The 19,671-nt window shown below is 33.8% G+C and overlaps 3 protein-coding genes across 3 annotated transcripts; 2 read left to right on the top strand and 1 right to left on the bottom strand.

Moving 5' to 3' along the window:
* Positions 1-493: 493 nt before the first annotated feature.
* On the top strand, positions 494-3,758 carry LOC123217931 (malate dehydrogenase, mitochondrial-like). Its single transcript, XM_044639019.1, has 7 exons — positions 494-889; positions 1,097-1,270; positions 1,376-1,544; positions 1,682-1,743; positions 1,855-1,976; positions 2,445-2,562; positions 3,406-3,758. The coding sequence occupies exons 1-7, from the start codon at positions 620-622 to the stop codon at positions 3,544-3,546; spliced, it is 1,056 nt and encodes a 351-aa protein (XP_044494954.1). The 5' UTR covers positions 494-619; the 3' UTR covers positions 3,547-3,758.
* Positions 3,759-4,856: 1,098 nt separating this feature from the next.
* Positions 4,857-7,271, top strand: LOC123217930 (GDSL esterase/lipase At5g45910). Its single transcript, XM_044639018.1, has 5 exons — positions 4,857-5,149; positions 5,237-5,458; positions 5,548-5,696; positions 5,786-6,062; positions 6,814-7,271. The coding sequence occupies exons 1-5, from the start codon at positions 4,918-4,920 to the stop codon at positions 7,020-7,022; spliced, it is 1,089 nt and encodes a 362-aa protein (XP_044494953.1). The 5' UTR covers positions 4,857-4,917; the 3' UTR covers positions 7,023-7,271.
* Positions 7,272-8,869: 1,598 nt separating this feature from the next.
* LOC123218879 (adenylate-forming reductase 06235-like) lies at positions 8,870-10,581 on the bottom strand. The gene is made up of 3 exons (XM_044640534.1): positions 9,788-10,581; positions 9,196-9,721; positions 8,870-9,135 (listed from the first exon to the last, which is right to left on the bottom strand). Exons 1-3 carry the CDS (start codon positions 10,579-10,581, stop codon positions 8,926-8,928), a joined length of 1,530 nt encoding a protein of 509 aa, XP_044496469.1. The 3' UTR covers positions 8,870-8,925.
* Between the last annotated feature and the right edge of the window lie 9,090 nt (positions 10,582-19,671).

The following is a 19,671-nucleotide window of genomic DNA, read 5'->3' as shown; positions in this document are numbered from 1 at the left end:
ATCACCATGCTCCGGCGGTCTCCCTTGCCTCCTCTGGAGCGACGGTCGGCCGAGATCTGGCCTGGAAAGAAGAAAAGCTTCGTCGGGAGTCGCTCCAGAGGAGGCAAGGGAGACCGCCGGAGCATGGTGGTGCCTCTGGAAAGCGTCGTCGTCGGCGATGGAGCCGGATTCGGTGTCGGAGATTGCCTAGGGGGGGAATGCTATTTTTCAAAACTTGACCTAGGGGGAAATGGTTTGTTTTTAGGGGTTAGGGCGCTAAAAAGAGAAATATTTTGATTTATTTTTAATATTATAGATAAAATGATGATTTTATCTTACCACCGTTAATTTTAACTACTCATAGGTGGGTATTTGATATTATCAAAGATAAATAGTAGAAACTTGAGATTGCAGCATACCTTGGGTGGGAAATAGTCTTTTGGCCATCATTTTTTATTGAAATAAAAGAAAGGCAAATGAGGCCCTTAAAGTAGAAGACTTTAGCTGAAAATGACGATACATACATCATACATTTACAGTTGGCTTTGCTCCTTTAAAAGTAGCGCAGTCCTCGATAACCCATTACTTTATTTATTCCCATTTCTCTTCTTTCAGCTCAGATCTCCGCTCTCCAATTAAAATGAAGACTGCAGTGTTGAGATCTGCCGGAGCAGCTTTGAGGAGAAGTGCTGCTTCATCAAATCCAGCCCATCTCCTCCGTAGATCATGCTACTCCACTGGCTCACAACCCGAACGCAAAGTCACCATCTTAGGTGCAGCCGGTGGGATCGGTCAGCCACTCTCTCTTCTTATGAAACTCAACCCTCTTGTCTCCTCTCTCTCCCTCTATGATATCGCTAACACTCCTGGTGTCGCTGCTGATGTCAGCCACATCAACTCCCGTGCCCAGGTGACAATCCAATTCTAAACTTGTGGATTGGAATCCCTTTTGTTAATTCTGTTTTTCTAGTGCGATTTCATGGAATTTGTTATTTTTTCAAGGAGATATAAAGTTTCAAAGCTTTTAGGGTCCGAGATCCGTGAATAAGAAAGCTCTCTACTTTTTTTTTTTTTTTTAAAATTTGTTTTGCTTAATTTTGGGCTCCTTTTCTTTTAGGTTGCTGGTTTCGCTGGTGAAGAACAACTTGGGCAAGCATTAGAAGGATCAGATGTCGTGATTATTCCAGCTGGTGTACCAAGAAAGCCGGGAATGACTCGTGATGATCTCTTCAATATCAATGCTGGCATTGTCAAATCTCTGTGCATTGCTATTTCCAAGTACTGCCCCAATGTGAGTCACTCACTTTGCTTTTGTTTTGGGATTTTCATGTTATATCGCGTGTACTTAGCTAAACTATTGAGTTTGACTTTAAAAAAAAATATTGGTTGCGTTTAGGCGTTAGTTAATATGATTAGCAATCCAGTGAACTCCACTGTTCCAATTGCTGCGGAGGTTTTCAAGAAGGCTGGAACCTTTGATGAGAAGAAGTTGTTTGGTGTAACTACACTTGATGTGGTTAGAGCTAAAACTTTTTATGCTGGCAAGGCTAACGTACCAGTTGCTGGTATACTTATTTTCTTGACTTTAGAGGTTCTTTTCACTCTCATTTGTTTGGTTCGTGTGGATTTAAGGTGATTAATTTTGATGTGGAAGTGCTTGTAGCTTGTGTTTGATTTGTATTCCCTTTCTCTACATGTGCAGAGGTTAATGTGCCCGTGGTTGGAGGCCATGCAGGCATAACCATCCTCCCTCTCTTCTCTCAAGTATTTCTCATTCCCATTTCTTGTTCTTCTTACTTGCATTTAATAAATGTATTGCGATTTTTTTTTGGTTAGCTTGACTTAAGTTCTCTTGATTTTTTGGAACAATAATAGGCCACCCCTAAAGCCAATTTGTCTGATGAGGTTATTACGGCTCTCACTAAGAGGACTCAGGATGGAGGCACTGAAGTTGTTGAAGCAAAGGCTGGAAAGGGATCTGCAACACTATCAATGGCGTAAGTCTGGCTACACCTCTGTTTTGTTTTGTAAAAGCAGTTGATTTCCTGTTCACGTCTGATATAAGGATGTGTAATATTGGACCTTATATTGATTACTAAGAGTTGAGATGTGCTTGTCTTTCATAAAAATATAAATCACAATTAAGAGTACTACACCGAAGGAGGTAAATCTCTAAGTCTTTAAATGTACCTGCTCTGTTGATATAAATAAACTCATTCCCTACCTCAAGAATCCATGGTTAGAACTGTTGCATGAATTTATTAGTGAAGAAAGGAGGTATTTTTTGAGATTTAACTTTCTTTTTGTTTCTGTGAATAATATACCCACCATCAATCCTCATAGATGTGTTGGAATAAAATTTGAATTCCTTTTTCGTCACTTTAGGGTACATCCACTTACCTGTCCAAAGATTTTGAAGTTCTCCTTTATGTGCCATTGAAAGTTGAGTGTTCATATATTTACAGCTATGCTGGAGCCCTTTTTGCTGATGCTTGCTTGGAGGGGCTTAATGGAGTTCCAGATATTGTGGAGTGCTCTTTTGTCCAATCAAGCGTCACTGAATTGCCTTTCTTTGCTTCTAAGGTGATTGAACTTTTGGTGCTTAAATTTTAGTGCTTGCTGCAATATGTTATTTATTTGATGCATTAAAAGCCAGAGGTTGTTTATGTGATTCAGGTTTTGATCTTTCTAGCATTTTACTTTTATTAATGGCCATGTGTTGCTTGTGGTAAAATTAATTGTTGATGAATGTACAGGTGGTTACAGCTTCCTTTTGAGTGTTTGTTTTATACTTACCTTGCCAAATAACTGTGCATACCACGATTTCTAATTCTCTGCTCTTTTCCTGCTTGCCATGTCTTTTTATTTTACTGTTACACTCATCTCTTTTCATGTAAATTTGGAATAGGAAGTTTGACAAGTAGCAAATATATTCTCAGGAATTTCAGATTTTTCATACCATGATATAATGGCCATGCTTTTCCTCTTTTATTGCTATATGATATTAATGGATTGATTTTGAACTGACTGAGACTGGTGATGAGTATGGAAAATTATGTTTCTGAAAACTTAATACTCTGATCTTTTCTTGTGAGCATGCAGTGGCATATAATTGTGAATGCAAGGCTATTTTATTAAAATTTTGAATTCAACAATTATATAAATCCAATGCTGGCTGGTGGCTACCTTCCGTAAGATAGGAAATTAACACTAATATTATTTTGATTTTGTGACATCTGTATAGGCAGTCGAAAAGCATGGAAATATGACAAAGGGAATTAATGAGTGAAATAAATTATATCAAGTCGAGTAATTAATAATGAACAAATATTGTTTATTGTGCTACTAGTAACTAATTTGACAGTTTGCCTGTCTTGAGAGCAATTGAATCACAGTATGCTTACTTTGTTCTTATTGATACTTCAGGTAAGGCTGGGAAAGAATGGTGTGGAGGAAGTCCTTGGGCTGGGTCCTCTTTCCAACTTTGAAAAGGAAGGTCTTGAGAGTCTGAAACCAGAGTTAAAATCATCTATAGAGAAGGGAATTAAGTTTGCTAACCAGAGTTAGATGAGTAAATTACAAGCTTATTTGGGACAATAGTTCTTTCTAAGACTGTTATCAAATTTCTTTGTATTCTTCAAGAATATCTGTACTCTTAACAATTTCCTTGCTGCTGGAGTTGCAGAATCTGCTTTCATAAAGTGAACTACGCTTTTGAAGTTTGAACTCAGAGATCCCATTCTATAAATAAAATTTTTGAGGCCTGTTTCTGCTGTGCATACAGTTCTAAATTTTTTGTTCTGCAGTCTGGTTTTTCTTTGAGGGGCCATATTTTCTTACAAATCTATTGTGATACTGCAATTACTTGTTCAGTTTCCTGGTCAATGTTATTAGCCTCTCTGTAGTTTTTTTTTTTTCCCTCAATCGTAGCACACAGTAAGTTTGATGATTGATTGAATGTTCTGTAGAGCGCATTGGAATCATACATTTTAAGCTCTGTTTCTTTATAAAGTATGCATTGGTGCATCATTGGTCTGAGAATTTCTTCAGTCTGTTGATTCAGCATGAGAAAAACTGCAGAAATTTATAGACAGTTTTATCACAAAGCTACAATCATCTTTTATTTGTCACCAAATCTGTTCCAAATATGTTCACATTTCTAATCTCATAAAATTTAGTATTATATAACACTATATATAGTAGTTTGAGTGACAATTGGGACTTATGGTGTCACATTAAGATCAAATCCTTGAATTATTTAGTGTGGGTGATTCAGTTTCGAAATGACGTATCAATTCGAACATGGTTTTAAAAAAAAAAAACTGTCTATGCACCGAAAAGCTAATAATTGGTGCGGGCATTTCAACAACAAACACAAAATAAAGTAATTGCAAAGTTACATCAATGTACCTCTCTTTTATTAATGCCTCGTATCTTTTTGAACTCTCAACCAATTTTAGTTCAATACCTCAACTACCAGAGTCGAAGAACATAAATATTGTCATATCTACCTTGAATCAAAGCTAGAAATAATAAAAACTTCTGAACTGTCTTCAAAATTATGGATATGTTACTACTTTAAGCTCATCAATGTACCCAATGCTATACATATTGGTCGAGTGAGGACTAAAGTATCCTCACCTAACTTCGATAATCTTGCTGTAAAACTATTTCCTAGCTGGTTATGAGTGCAGGTACAATTTGTTAGTGTAAATAATGGGAGTCAATAATCAAAACACAACTAAAACATCTATAAACTGATTCGTGTTATATTCTTAATTAATAATACTCAAATTCTGGTTGAAGGTTCCCTGCAATTAAGGCTCCACCAATATTCCTATTATATAGTCAAATCAGATCAATAGGACGTTGTGATTTCAAACTCTGAAAGCAACAATATCTAATTTGCATGGTGATAATTTCCATTGCATTATCATCATGAAAATTTTTCTCTTATTTGCTTTCTGTTGCCTGGTCCCAGTTTCATCCGCAAGTCCTCGACGTTATGAGGCAATCTTTAATTTTGGTGACTCTCTGAGTGACACCGGAAATTTCCTTCTGTCTGGTGCCCTTGCATATCCAGTCATCGGAAAGCTTCCCTATGGTGAAACCTTCTTTAAACACCCAACAGGGCGGTGCTCAGACGGACGTCTTATCATTGATTTTGTTGGTAACTTATCTCTCCCTTATTTTCTATGGAATTTAGTATAAAAGGAACTATATTAATCGATTATGCTGATAATTGAACTGCACGTAGCTGAGGCATTTCGGTTGCCATATTTACCACCATATCTAGCACTAAGCAAAGGCCAAACTCCCCGACATGGAGTGAATTTTGCTGTTTCTGGAGCAACCGCACTTGACAAAGAATTTTTCAATGAGCCAAAACTTAGAAGTCTTTTGTGGACAAATGCTTCCTTGTCTGTACAGATTGGTTGGTTCAAGAAGCTCAAGAGCTCCCTTTGCACTACCAAACAAGGTCAAAATCTCCAAACCCTAATCAGTTACTCTCAATTATATTAACCATTTATTCATTTATCTTTTCATTGAATTTTTTTGTCATCTCAGATTGTGACAACTACTTGAAGAAATCACTGTTTTTTGTGGGCGAGATCGGTGGAAATGACTATAATTACCACGCCTTTGTCGGTGAAAACGTTGTTCAACTTAAAGCATCTGTACCTCTAGTTGTTGAAGCAATTACTAAGGCCATCAGTGTAAGTAATTACTTACAAACAGATTATATGAAACTACAAGAGTTTCTTTTAATCATTTTAATGTTTCTTTTTCTGGGAAAATTGGATAGATGTTGATAGAGGAAGGGGCAGTGGAGCTTGTGGTGCCAGGAAATTTACCGGTGGGGTGCTCGGCTGTATGCATGACCTTGTTCCAAAGCCCTAACAAAGCTGATTACGATTCAAGAAATGGGTGTTTGAAGGCATACAATGCTTTTGCTAAGTATCATAACAATAAGCTCAAGGATGCATTGCAGACGTTAAGACTAAAGCATCCTCATGCTAAGATTATTTACGCCGACTATTATGGAGCTGCCATGCGTTTCTTTCATGCACCTAAAACATATGGTGAGTTACTTTAACACCCTCTCTCAAGCATGGATACAAAAAGGCAAAAACAAAAACGTTGAAACATATTTTCTAAAAAATATAAAAATAGAAACTGTAAACATGTATAAATAAAAAAAATATAGGATTTTTTTAATAAATACTAAATTTTATAAAAAAAATTAAATAACTACTCGTATTTCTTAAAAAAAAATAAAATAACTTTTTAATTTTAATGAAGTGTGCAGTTAATAAACTATAAATCAATTGATAATTAAATAAACAACATATATCAACCTGATGAAGCTGATTTTCGAGCATTTGGTGATAATTGGAGAAACCAAAGATGAAAAGGAGATGGGTTTTGACATGTCCGAGAGGAGGCTTTATGAGCCAAAGAGGAGAGTAGATGAAATTCAATCTAAAGTTAGGGTTCAAAATTGTTAAAAAGAGTAAAACTTGAAATTGATTTTTAATCAATTAAAAAATGAGGAGAAGAAATGCATTTTAAATTATTTTATATTTCCAAAACGCCTTCAAAATATTTCAGACCAATTTCTAGGCGTTTCAAAAAAGCAAAAAGGCACTTTGTGATGCATTTCTGCGCTTCCTAGTTAACACCCAGTCCTTCCATCAAACTTTAACCGATCTTTGGCTGGTATAATAAATAGGTTCCATCTAACTTCAACAACATCTCATATCAATGAATCGAGACTGAGGTTTTGCATTAAATTATATGGTAGATTATAGCAAGGGCTGCATTGATGTGCAGGGTTTACTGGGGGAACCCTAACAGCTTGCTGTGGAGGAGGTGGGCCATACAATTTTAATTATTCAGCAAGGTGCGGTCACACTGGATCAAAAGCTTGTGGAGATCCATCTACTTATGCGAATTGGGATGGAATTCACTTGACAGAAGCTGCATATCGCTCTATTGCCGATGGCTTAATCAATGGCGGTTTTTTAACTCCTTCACTTTGACCACAAGCTTCATAACGACCTTTAAGGGACTACCAGTATGTTTATTTACCTCTTAACAGTCCAACGAAACCAGCTTTTGAATTCGACTTCACTCGAATCTTTAAATAAGTTATTTATATTGTAATTTTATGGAATGTTCGTAGTTATGTGATTATGTTTACGTGCGGACATTCTCTTAATTAGTTTGTGCAAATAAAGCCCATGTCTATATTTGAAATGTTTAATGAATAAATTCTGTCAAACCCAAAACCTCAGCACCCATGGCCATTGCAATTAAAAACAATAGCTGCCAATTGCTTAATGTATGCAGCACACCATATCTTGATTCTCGACCAATTTTTGTTGATATTTCCTGATCATTAAATCGAATGTTTTTTAGTCCGCCGAGTGACTATTTCCCACACCAACTTTGTTGAAATGACAAGTTTTAACCTTTTAAGTTTAAAAGTCGATTTTTCCATCCATTTGTCAGTTTCATTAGTAAAAACTAATACATTTGTCAATGTTACATGGATAGGTTTTTCACCCGTTTTTTGGCTTCTCAACTTTTTTGTTGCTTCTTATCAATCTGTAGCGGGTATGGTTCATCCCCAAACCACTAAGTTTCACCATGAAAGCCTCACATTTGTCCACTACCCTTTCTTTTACATAACCACGAGGAAGAAGGGAACATGCAATCTTCGATGATACTCAAGAGGGAAAAAATCATCCCATCTTGTTATTTATGCAACTTTCCCATATACTCATTTTTGTTCGGAAAAAATCTTTTCAAAGAGTGATTTTGACTTTCTCTATCTTAATTTGTTGGGTTTTAGTTTGAAAATGGGTCAGCTTTGATCAAAATCTTTTTTATATTAAAATAAAATTATCCAATCTTATTCTAATAGATTTATCTGTATAATTCTATAATTTTAGCTCAAATCGTTTATACTTTTCAAATAAGATTAATTTAATTAATAATCTGAATAATTTACTTTGATCCAACGACATGGAATTTTGTTAATTATTATGGTCTTGTTTATTCAACATCTTCCTCAAATGAGTTTATTTTTGTTAAGAAAAACAAATAATAAATACCTTTCCGAAAATCATTTCAAATGCACTATATATTTTATCACATTTACTTTGTAAATTTGATGAGGAAAAATTTGATCACCTATTTGAATTTGGTTTGTCAAATTTACCTTAGTTTATTTTATTAGGTCAAACAAGTATTTATCAAAAGAAAAAAAAATTACTTCGGAGTTGCATTTACGTGTATAATGGAAGACGACATCAATGTATTGTCGTCTCACTCTAAGTGATTAAAACGTATAATAAGTGAAGAAAGGCTATTTGTCTAATGAAAGTCGATCATGATGAGTCAAAAGGTAGATGATGCAATTATCGCATCAAACATATGAAAAAAAGACATTCAAGTTTCAGTTGTATAAACTAAATGGGATTTCTTATTAATTATTTAACAATTAACTATTTTAATAACCTTGTTTGTTTACAAGTGAAGCACCTAAAAACATTAAAATATGAACAGCTTCCGTAGATAACAAAAATTATAAATTTATAAATATAAATAATAAATACAAATTTATGTAGAAATGAAAATATATTATTATGTGATTGTATGATTTTAAATTAAAAATAAAATAATATTTCATTATTATTATATGATATATTATTATTTATATTTAAGTTTGTACCTATTATTTGTAAATATAATACAATTTAAATTATATTTATAAAAATTATGATATTATAATATTTAATTAAATATTTAAATAATATATTATTATATGATTAAGGATTTTAAAGGCGGAAGACGAGACACAATCATATGATACTGCGTGAATGTAACTTATGCGAGTAAATTGTGCAGTTACCGTCCGGAAGATAAAGAGATAAAAAATCAAGAATCCCAAATGGGACCGAAGGCTGGAATTCCTGCAGACTTGCACGCATTGACAACATCTCTGCTGCCTTCTGGATTGCTTGTAACAATAACGACTTGAGCTCCCCATCTTTTAGCAGCATCTACGCTCATTTGAGACACATTTGGACGACCAAACACAGCCGTGTCATGCAATATCACTTTGTCTTTGGGATGCCCACTTACCATCTGCATAATTTCTTTACCAAAGTTTTGTTCAATCCCTTTAGTCACCCAAACTAAACAAACATTAGCCCTACATGGCTGCAACAAGAACGATAGAAACACGCAAATCCCAGAACCTGTTGCAACCAACAGAATCCTCTCGTACAAGTTTGTTAGATAAGGCAGGCCCGCAAAGTGCACCTGGCGAACCCACAAATGGCTTGGTGGGTTTGACACTAAGGACTTTGTAAAGTCACCAACTGCTCCAGCGAGCATCATGTGTTGTGTTTTCCCGTCAGAAATAATACCAAAAGCGTGCCATTCCGAAAATGGCGATGGACTAATCCTTCCTAATATACCGGCTTTGAGTCCCCCTTCAAATTTAATGATAGAGGCATGACCTGAAGGAGAAGAGACCTCAACAGGTATGCGTCTCACTGTCAACCAGGGTAGAATAATTAGTACTGTTATGGCAGCGGTGAACCAAAACTCTTGCTGTTTGATAAGCGTTGAACCAAGTTCATTTCTGTAGGACTTTGTTTTCGGGTCATAAGAGATTGTAAGGATAACAAATGCCCACAAGAGACCAAGCGCAGTCCATCCTGCAAACCTATGAATCCTTTCGAACACATTGTGATGGAGATGACGAAGAAGAGGGAATGCAGCCAATGGGGACAGACAGAGAAGAGAAAGAACAGCACTGGCCACGCCTATGATCTCTGGAGAAGTGTTTTCTCTGACTTTGAGCGTGAGGACTAAAGCATAAATAAGCCAGAAAACTGATGAAATTCCACAACTACTATGTATACCGCCAAGACTCTGAAGCAAAGAAGTGGTAGCGGTTTTTATAGAGAGAGAAACCCGAGACCTCCCCAATATTTTGACCGCGAGCCAAAATACAATTCGCAAGAAGGCTTCGCTCCTGCATAATGTCAAAGCAAGAATATTTGCAATGGAAAAAAAGGCAGCTCTATATCTGGCATATGGGAAATTACCAGTGACTGCAAGAACCAAAGCAGTAATGTTCAGGATTAAGAAAACTGCAAACAGTCGCTTGTAAACCGTGAATAACCCTTGATCAAGCAAAATTACCGACAACCTTGATTCTTGCTTACGTGCAGCTTTTGTTGGTTGCTCTCGTTTGCTAGCCAATGGAATGATTGGTTTGTGGTCTTTCTCTTCGTTTTTCCCTTCCTCTAATTTTTGCAGAGTGATACGGCCTTCATCACTATCAACGTCTGCTAAATCATTGTCAAGATCACAGAAGAGGCGACTGGCTCGGCTCACAGATTTTTGTATCGAAGAAGGGAACATTTTAGAGGAGTTGCCATAAATATTCCATGAAGGCCAGAACTTCTTGCTGGTGTTGGTCTCATCTTCTGTTGCCGCAGTGATGGCAAATGGATCAGCACGAGGCTTAATCTCAAATGTCACACCACTGCAACTTGAGAACCTCACTTGGTTTCGCATGTTTACCTCTTAGAGCAATAGGAAACCTAATATAGTCAGGGAAGATAAAGATATGAAGTAATATGAGTGCAATCGTGGTCTTAATGGCAAAGCCAAAGTTTCCATTAAAGGCTTTCGGTAGCAGCTTTTCAGTCACAACATATCATTTGTATATATACATTATTTTATTTTATATATATATATATAGTTGAACGTTAAAATAGAAACGGGGCATTAATTAAAGAAAGGTGCATTGATGTATGCAATTTTATATATATATATATAAAATTGCATACATCAATGTACCTTTCTTTAATTAATGCCCCGTTTCTATTTTAACGTTCAACTAATTTTAGTTCATTGCCCCAACTACCAGCGTTGAAGTACATGAATATTGTCAAATCTAGCAGAGATAAAGTCAAAAATAATAAAAACCTTTTGAGTTGTTTTCGCAATTATAGATATTTTAATACTTAAATGCATCAATGTATTCAGTCCTATATATATTTCTGTAAAGTAAGAATTAAATTATCTTCACCTAATTTTGATAATCGTATGATAGAAAACCCTTTGGATACCTGCAGGTTTTGGCAAGCACACTGATGACCTTGGTCTCAATGCAGCCAATGAATACTGACAATAGACTCAGCTCAGCGTTTTTCTATAAGATTTGCAACACGATAATAGGAAAAAAAAAAGAGTCGTGGCCATTAGAGAACATCAAAGGAAACAAAAATGGCATACGCAAAATTTTATTTTAATGTAAAAAAATTTGTTTATATTTGTTTTCTCTTTCCCACTCAAACTTTAATGAAACCTGTGTTAGTAAAATTTATTAAATTTTTTATTAAGTTAATAAAATACCAAAATGCACTTTGTTTTAAATAACTTCTTTAATGTCAACTCGCTTTATCCTTCCATATGTGGAGAAGATGCACTCTAGCTCAGATTGGAGAGTCTTGGACTCAAAGTTTTTGACGAAAAATCAAAAAGTAGTTAAAAAAAAATATTTTTTTTTGTAAAATTGGAGGTGTAAGTGATATTACTTAATTATATATGGTATAAAATAACAAAAATCCTTTTTAACTTTTAAAACTAAGGTCTAATTTTGTTGGATGGTTGGAAAAATAAAATTTTCAAACTCGAAGATGGGAAATAGCCATATGGCCACTGATTTAGATCATAAGCAAAATTTTTGTAAAAATCTTTGATCTTCTTATCGTGATTACGAATTGACATTATTCTTGATCTTTGCAACAATTTGATTGAATTTGCAGTGCAACCTGTAAAATTTTAACAATCTATAGTCTTTAGTCTACACTTGGGAGTTAATAAGCCAATTGAACTGTGTCTCACCTGACTTAGGGTAACTAAAGAAAAGGAAGCAGCGAACTCATAAAAAAAAAAAGTTTGGACGGTTATTATAGTAGAAAGAAAGAAAAATGGCCATTATTTTGGATGGTTAATTCTACTGATGAGTGAATAGTTCTATGGATAGTCAAATGGTCCATATAGATATGATTTATGCATGACCTCATGCATGCCTCTGTTATCAATTGATGTGTAAGATGCCGTATTATATTGTTTAACCCTACAGTTTCATCTCGTTAACAAGCGTCAATGACTAGGAAATGGACATAACTTTTGCTCAGGAAAATTATCGTCAATAAGAAAGATTGGAATGGCCAATCCATTTTCTTTTATCAAGTCTTGCCTTCAATTAGCTTGGTTCATTAGTTGGACCAAATGACAAGTTAGTTTTCCATTCTTATCTTCTTTATCTTTGTTGAAAATATCTTATATATTATCAATCAAGTAAGAATTAAACAAACAATCATTAATAATCAAGCAAAAAGAATCAAGATTATCACTCATCGATCAAACCAGAAATTATCAATCAATTACAAAGATAAAACAATCTCACTAATCAAGTCAAAAAATTAATCAATTATAAAGATTCAACAGTTAAAAAAATTAATTTTTTGATTTTTTCTTTTTCATATCTCATTGTATACTAATATAAATATTAATATTTTATATATGAATTTACAAATATGAGAAACACAACTCATTCATATTTTTTCAATCTAAATGCTTCGGGAAATGGCATATTTGGTTCTCCATATAAACAGTACTTCTTGACCTAGAGCGACGACTAATTAATGATCGAAATCGACGTTCTATTAAGCCATCAAGTGGTTTTTACTGTATACACCTCACCAAATCCTTGATTCAAGTCTAACTTCAATTGATATTTCCTGATCATTGAATTGAATGTATTTTCTTGTACGGCAAATCACTATTTCCCACCGAAAGTTTATTGAAATCACTTGTCACTCCTTTAAGTTTTAAAAGCTTATTTTTTCACTCCTTTGTCAATTCTACGAGTATAAACAGTTACCTTCAATTATATATTAATCTTTTACCCTTAATTATTGGAATGAATGTAGAATAAAATTGAAGAAAACGAGTAGTGTCGAAAAGGAGCATACAGTGGAGCACCACTGCTAGAATAAAGATTGAGCGATGTGGCCAAGGGTCTTGTTGGGGTCTTGGAAGTTGAAGAGCTTCCATACGAGTGTTGAGCATGAGACCGTGACACCCAAAGAATTAAAAGATAGATCTAATAGAGATAAGATGCTTATGCAGTCAACATAGCTTATTTAAAGATAAGGGAGGGATTTGCCAGTAAGATCCAACCAAAGGAGCAAATTGTGACTATGGGCTTCACGATGAAAAGATTAATATTTTCTCGTGCTTTCAACTTTGTTGGCTATGGGGTTGTACTAATTGATTGAAAGATTGCATGGGTTAATTCACTTGAACCATTTTTTGGCTTCTCGATCAAGTTATCTTTTTTAATTTTTTTTTATTGTTGTTGTTCTTCATCTGTCTATAGTGAGAATGGTTAGTGAAAGTGAAGTCTTTTTTGTTACAAGGGTACCCCATTCATGCACTTGTACAACCAATTTTGAGAGGTCAGATCATTATACCGTGAAGTAGTTATATAAAGTTTCATCATCTCATTAAATGGATGATGATATTTCTTTTACATAATCAAGAAAAAGAGGAAGACATGTAACTTTCAATGATGCTCAAGAGGGAGACAATGATCTCAATCTTGGAATTTTTGCAACTTTTACACATACTCATTTTGTTAAAAAAAAAAAAAAAACTTACTAACAGTGATTTTATCCATAAGTTCTCAATCTTAACTTGTTAGATTTTATATTTGAATATAGATCAACTTCAATAAAAATTTTCTTTATATTGAGGTAAAATTATCCAATCATATTTTAATGGACATATTTGTGTAATTATAGAGTGCAAGCTAAAATCGTTTAAACCTCCACAAATAGGGCTAATTTTATTTTATTTTTTTGGGTAAGAAAATGGCCAAAAGACTTATTCTCACCCAAAGTTTGACATATTGTCAAACTATTTGAAAACTTGAAAGTGCCACCTTTCTTTCAATTAATGTCTTCCGTTAGTTGACTACCGCAAAAGCAAATTCTTGTAACTTCCTTAGACTACTTTCATACCCACCATCTACTTCATTCAACAAAAACCACAGTCATTCTCATTTTTATCCTCCTCAGCTTCTCAGTCGCCAAACCCCGATTTAACTTGTGGCACCTCTTTTGGCTCTTGAATCCGTTGATGCACCTGAGAGTTTGAGCCACGAAAACATAGAAGATCAGGTGGGCGAGGGAGAGTAGCGTGATGGGGACCTAGAAGTGGCGGCATTGGAGGCGGGGGGACTGAGCCTGGGCCATGAAGACAAGGCTCAGGAAAATGAAGAAGAGAAGGAAGAGTTTGTGAAGCTACATGTTTTTGGAGGTCAATGGCTCATTTTTTCTCCAGAGTTTTCTCAAAGTGGAGTTGGATGATTGTGTTTAAGGCTTGGAGGGCTGTTTCTTTAGCAAAATCTCACAAGCAGAAGAAGTTACAAACCTTACGATAAAAAGATGAAGCGTACTCAGAACCCTTCCTTTCGTTAGAAACGAAATCAAAATCATTACCAATATCACTGTTAACGACGCCGTTTTCTTGTCGTTCCGCAACGTTGGCCGCAATATTAACGAGTAGAACAAGCAGTAGTGACGAATGATCCCGACGAACACCAAAAAACGACAGCGCGTGCCTCACCACGACCTCAACGCGCCACTCCACAGACACGATCCGGTCCGAATCCTCTGTGAAACTCCGACGTATCAAATCCGTTTCCTCCTTCAACGACCACTGCAGCGCCGACCATTCCGTTTCCTCCGACGTATCAAACTGCGTGGATTCGTCTTCCCCTTTCACTGTTGAATCTTCTGCCAAAGAAGAGGTCTAGGTCTACCTCTACTCCGACGTCCTCCACCGCTCGAAATACTTCGCCGCTTTTCTATTGATTGTGTTGGTTCGTGGAAATGCTTTTTTTTTTAAATATAGAAAACAGAAAGGTGTGAAAACTTACAAACATGAAAAATATAAGAGTTTTTTTTATAAATATTAAATTTTTTATAGTAAAAATACATAAACTTATATAATATAAAAATAAACAATAAAAAAAGAATAAAGAGAAAGAATACTATAAAATAGAATCATAGAATCTATTGTAAATTGTTCTTAAATAAATGGATGTAGATATTTGAAAAAATAATAATAATACATACCAATCTATATAATATGTCCGGAAAGAGATAAGTAACACATCAAAAAGTAGAGAGAAGATGAATTTAATATGAGATTTAAAGACATTTTCAGTTTGAAAATATAAAAGATATGTGTTTAATCAATTTTATGATTTTTCTTCTAAAATAAATATGTTTCAAAATTTTTAAAAAATTTTAAAATGACCTGAAACGTTTTCTAGAAGTTTCGAAGAGTTTCGAAAACAGAAACATTTTTGAAATATAAAAACGCATACTATTATAAGTTTCTGTGCTATTTAATTGGTAACTTATCAATTTTTTACTTTTAAGCCATCACAACAGAATACATAAAAACAAAACGGGAAAGTAAACACATAATACATCAAAAACAGAAAACAGTAAAAAGCACACAGAACATAAAAGGTATATTATATGTGTAATTTTATATATAATTTTATTTATAAATAATAATATATTATTATATAATTAAATAATTAAAAATAATATTTAATCATATAATAATATATTATTATTTATATACAAATTATACATATAATTTGATTGAAGCAAATAAAATTAGTAACTGGTATACTACAAAAACACTCGAATATCTTCACCCATTAGCCGTATAATTTTGACTGTCTTGATTCTAAATATCACTGCATTGGCCTCATCTCCGTCCCTTGAGAAAATTATTATATCCTCTTTCTTTAGAGACTTGGCTCTTACAAATGCAAGCCAACCTCTTCCATCAAGAACAGGTTTTGCATATTCACCCCTTGTCCGGGTAGAGAGACGAAAAGGCCATGGACACCCTTCCAAGTCTATTGCAGTAAATTCTATTGAGTGATACCCCTCAGGAATCTGGGGAAAGTGCTCCAACCATCTAATTGGGATTGTCAACCTACATAAATATGTTTATTGGATAAGGTTCAAAATTATCAGTAAAATCAAACTGTTAAACTTAATAAATTGTTGTAAAATAAAACTAAGACAATCAAAGTTCATATTTATGATTCTATATACATCCTGCAAATACAACATGCTGCAACCCAAACAAATATATATTTTCCTTGAAATTGATGTGTTAGAGAAGTTGATGAGTTTTCTTTGTAGGGATCAAACTTTTTCTTATGTTGTTTTGAATGAGAAATATAAAGACAGCAACAAATGGATGATTAACTGACCTCGCTTTTACATCTGTGCTTGTTAGGAGCTTCCAGAATATCTCCGCCATTGTTCGAAAGGGGTAACTAATGTAGCCTGATGTTGTGCGTATATTTATAGTAACACTACTTTAAAAAAATCAACAGTTTAACACGCTTTTTCTGTCGACCAAAGGAGCGGGGTAGGCGCAGGGCCTTGCCTATATAATAAAATTATGTATATTTATTTTTAATACATAATTTATATACACAGATAAGGTATGATCATATAATTTAATGTGTTTTTATCATATGATAACACATATTTTAAAATCATCTAATTACATAATGACACATTACTGTATACATGAATTATATAACAAAAATAGATATACATAACATTGCTCCTTGCCTATAACACAAGTGACTTTGAGTGCACACGTTCATCCAGTTTTTGCATTTACAATAGGCCAAAAGACTTGTTCCCACCCAAAGTATAGTGAATTCTCAATTTCCACCCACCAATTTTCAAAAACCCAAATACCCACCCATAATTTGAAAAATCATCATTTAACAATAATATTTAAGATAAAATTAAGAAGAGACTGATCTCCTCATCTGGACCATCATAGTTATCCAAACGAAACTGACTTCATCTGGACGATAAAAATCCAGATGAAGAGTTTTGACTTTTTGTCTAATTTCGTCTAGATTTCATCGAATTTAGACGTCGTCGGTCCAATATTAAACATCAGAGGGAATGACGACACTAGAAGGGAGAGAGATCGGCCATCGTTAATTGGAAATTTACCGGTGAAATTAGAAACCCTAGGTAGGGGGAAAATGTCACTTTTAAAAACTTAATTTTGGGTGAAATTGTTAGTTTTTCAAATTAAGAGGGTAAAATGATATAAATATTAAATATTATTATTAAATGATGATTTTGTCCTTAATCTTATCTTAATTTTGAAGGGTAAGTGTTAGTTTTTCAAACCATATGTGGGTATTTAAGTTTTTACCTTTAATCTTATCTTTAGGCCTATTATAAAGAATATAATTGTATGAAAGTAGTTTACTAATTATATTTTTTCTTCAATAACGTGATAGCCTCTAGGACAGGTAGAGATGATAATTTGGGTCCGATTTTAAAGGCTTGACCCTAATGAAGAGGAAATTTTTTGATAGAAACGGGAAAAGGGACAGGGATGGGGATAGAGACGAAAAAAATCCCCACAATCGGGGACATGTCAGGGATGGGGATATATGTGTCCCCTCCCCGCCCCAACCCTTCCCCTCCTTGCTCCCATTCTCGTCATTTTATATTAATATATTTATTTAAAATACTAATATATTTTTATAATTTTAAATTATTTATGTTTTTCAAATTCATTTAAGTTTTTGTTGTGCATATTAAAGTAATTACTATATTATATTTATGATATTTGAAATAGTTAATTAATTTTAATTTTATTTAATTTTGTTATTTAATATATTTATATTATATTTAGAAGGTATAAAAAAGATATTTTTATTATAGATACGAGGAGGAGATTTTTTTCTGTGGAGATTAAGAGAAGATTTTTCTTTATAAGAAAAAAACAGAGAATTATTTTTGTCTCCATAACAGGAACATGCTGGAGACAAAGATAAGGATTGAGGTCCTCTTTCCGCCCCTCCCCGTTACCATCCTTTAAGGACAGGTGGTATAATTATGGTAACATTACTGTTAAAAAAGCAACCCTTTAGCATGCTTTTTCGGTTGACTAAAGGAGTGGGATAGGGATAGGCGTAGGCCCTCTTTGTTTTTTAAATGTCAAAGAAAGATCTCCTGTAATACAAGTGAATTCGAGTGCACACTGAGTTCAGCTCACGTGCGTCCAGTTTATGAATTTATTATAACATTAATAAAACTTTGACAGAATCAGCAAAAAAAAAAAAAAAAAAATCATCAAACACGTTAATTTTTATGAACCATCAAATTCGTCTTTATTGAAAATCATACCCTTTTAAAAATCATATTGAATCAATTCAATCGGACAATAATTTATAACCTAATCTGGTGGTCATCAAAAATTAATTTGATTTAAGACTCGACTAAAATTGATGAATAGGGTAAACCAATCGAGTCAAATTTTACAAAGTCTTGTTACCGTAACCTTTTCTTCATCAGGTGATATTTATACTAATTATTCATAGATATGTCATTTTCAATTGAAGAATTTAGATATCTATAACATCATAGAATTTTATGAAACTGTAGCTTTGATTATAATATGGACGGCACATGCTGCTTCAGTAATCTAAAGAATGTTTTTAAGTTTTGTCTGTTCTCACCTCTGGATAAATTGTGGCGGCTATTTCATCGTTGTAGAATATTCAACTGCATGTGCTTTCCTTTTTGTATTCTTCGATCCCATGTGCTTTCCTTTTTGTATTCTTCGATCCAATTTTATTAGAACAGCTGTCAACTTTTATGAGTTGCATCAACTTTTATGAGTCATCAAAGATATTTTAATTAAAAATCACACTATATTCAAATTTTGATTAGATTGATCAATTTAATCGAGAATCAATTTATGATTTAATTTGATTGTCACTAAAAATTGGTTTGATATAAGATTTGATCAAACCTAATCAAAACTAGAAACCCAGTTTAACAGAGTTTTATTACCCTGGCTCATTTTATTTCTTCTTATATTTTTTGAATTTGTTTATTTTCATGAATTAAAATTTATATTTTAAAAAAATAAATATACTTTATTCTTTTTAATAATGATACAAATTTATTTTTACTCAATTTTGTGTGATTTATATTTAAAATATATATTAAATATTTGATATAATTTAATAATAAATTGGACGATACAATCATAAATGAGTGTGATAACTCTGGTTTTAATAACGTTAAAAAAGCAGACGGTGGCGTGATCCTTTTCTTTGAAATTGATACATAACAACGACCAATCATCTTTACCAAGCCGGCTTCATCTGCATGTGCTATTGTTTCATCCTTCGATCAATGTGCCCCTTTTGTTACTTAAACTTGATTTGTTTAAAGATTTGGGGTCAATTTAGCGGCGAGAAATTCTAAGGGGAGCTATCAGCGGAATTCACGGAGAATTGAATTAAAGGGGACGTTAGTCAATGTCCTTTCCAAGTTAACTAACGCACACTGAAGAAAACCAACCAACATAGATTCTCTCTTTCTTCACGCTATACTCATTAGCCCTTCTCTCCAAAACAGTTCTATAACCTGTTGCCTTTTTTGGTAGAATTATACCCCTTAATTATTATATCAAACAAAGAAAAGCTTGTCTTCGCGTAGA

The sequence above is a fragment of the Mangifera indica genome, chromosome 6, assembly GCF_011075055.1.
Source record: "Mangifera indica cultivar Alphonso chromosome 6, CATAS_Mindica_2.1, whole genome shotgun sequence".
Lineage (NCBI taxonomy): Eukaryota > Viridiplantae > Streptophyta > Magnoliopsida > Sapindales > Anacardiaceae > Mangifera > Mangifera indica.
This window is presented reverse-complemented; position numbering and strand designations above follow the sequence as displayed.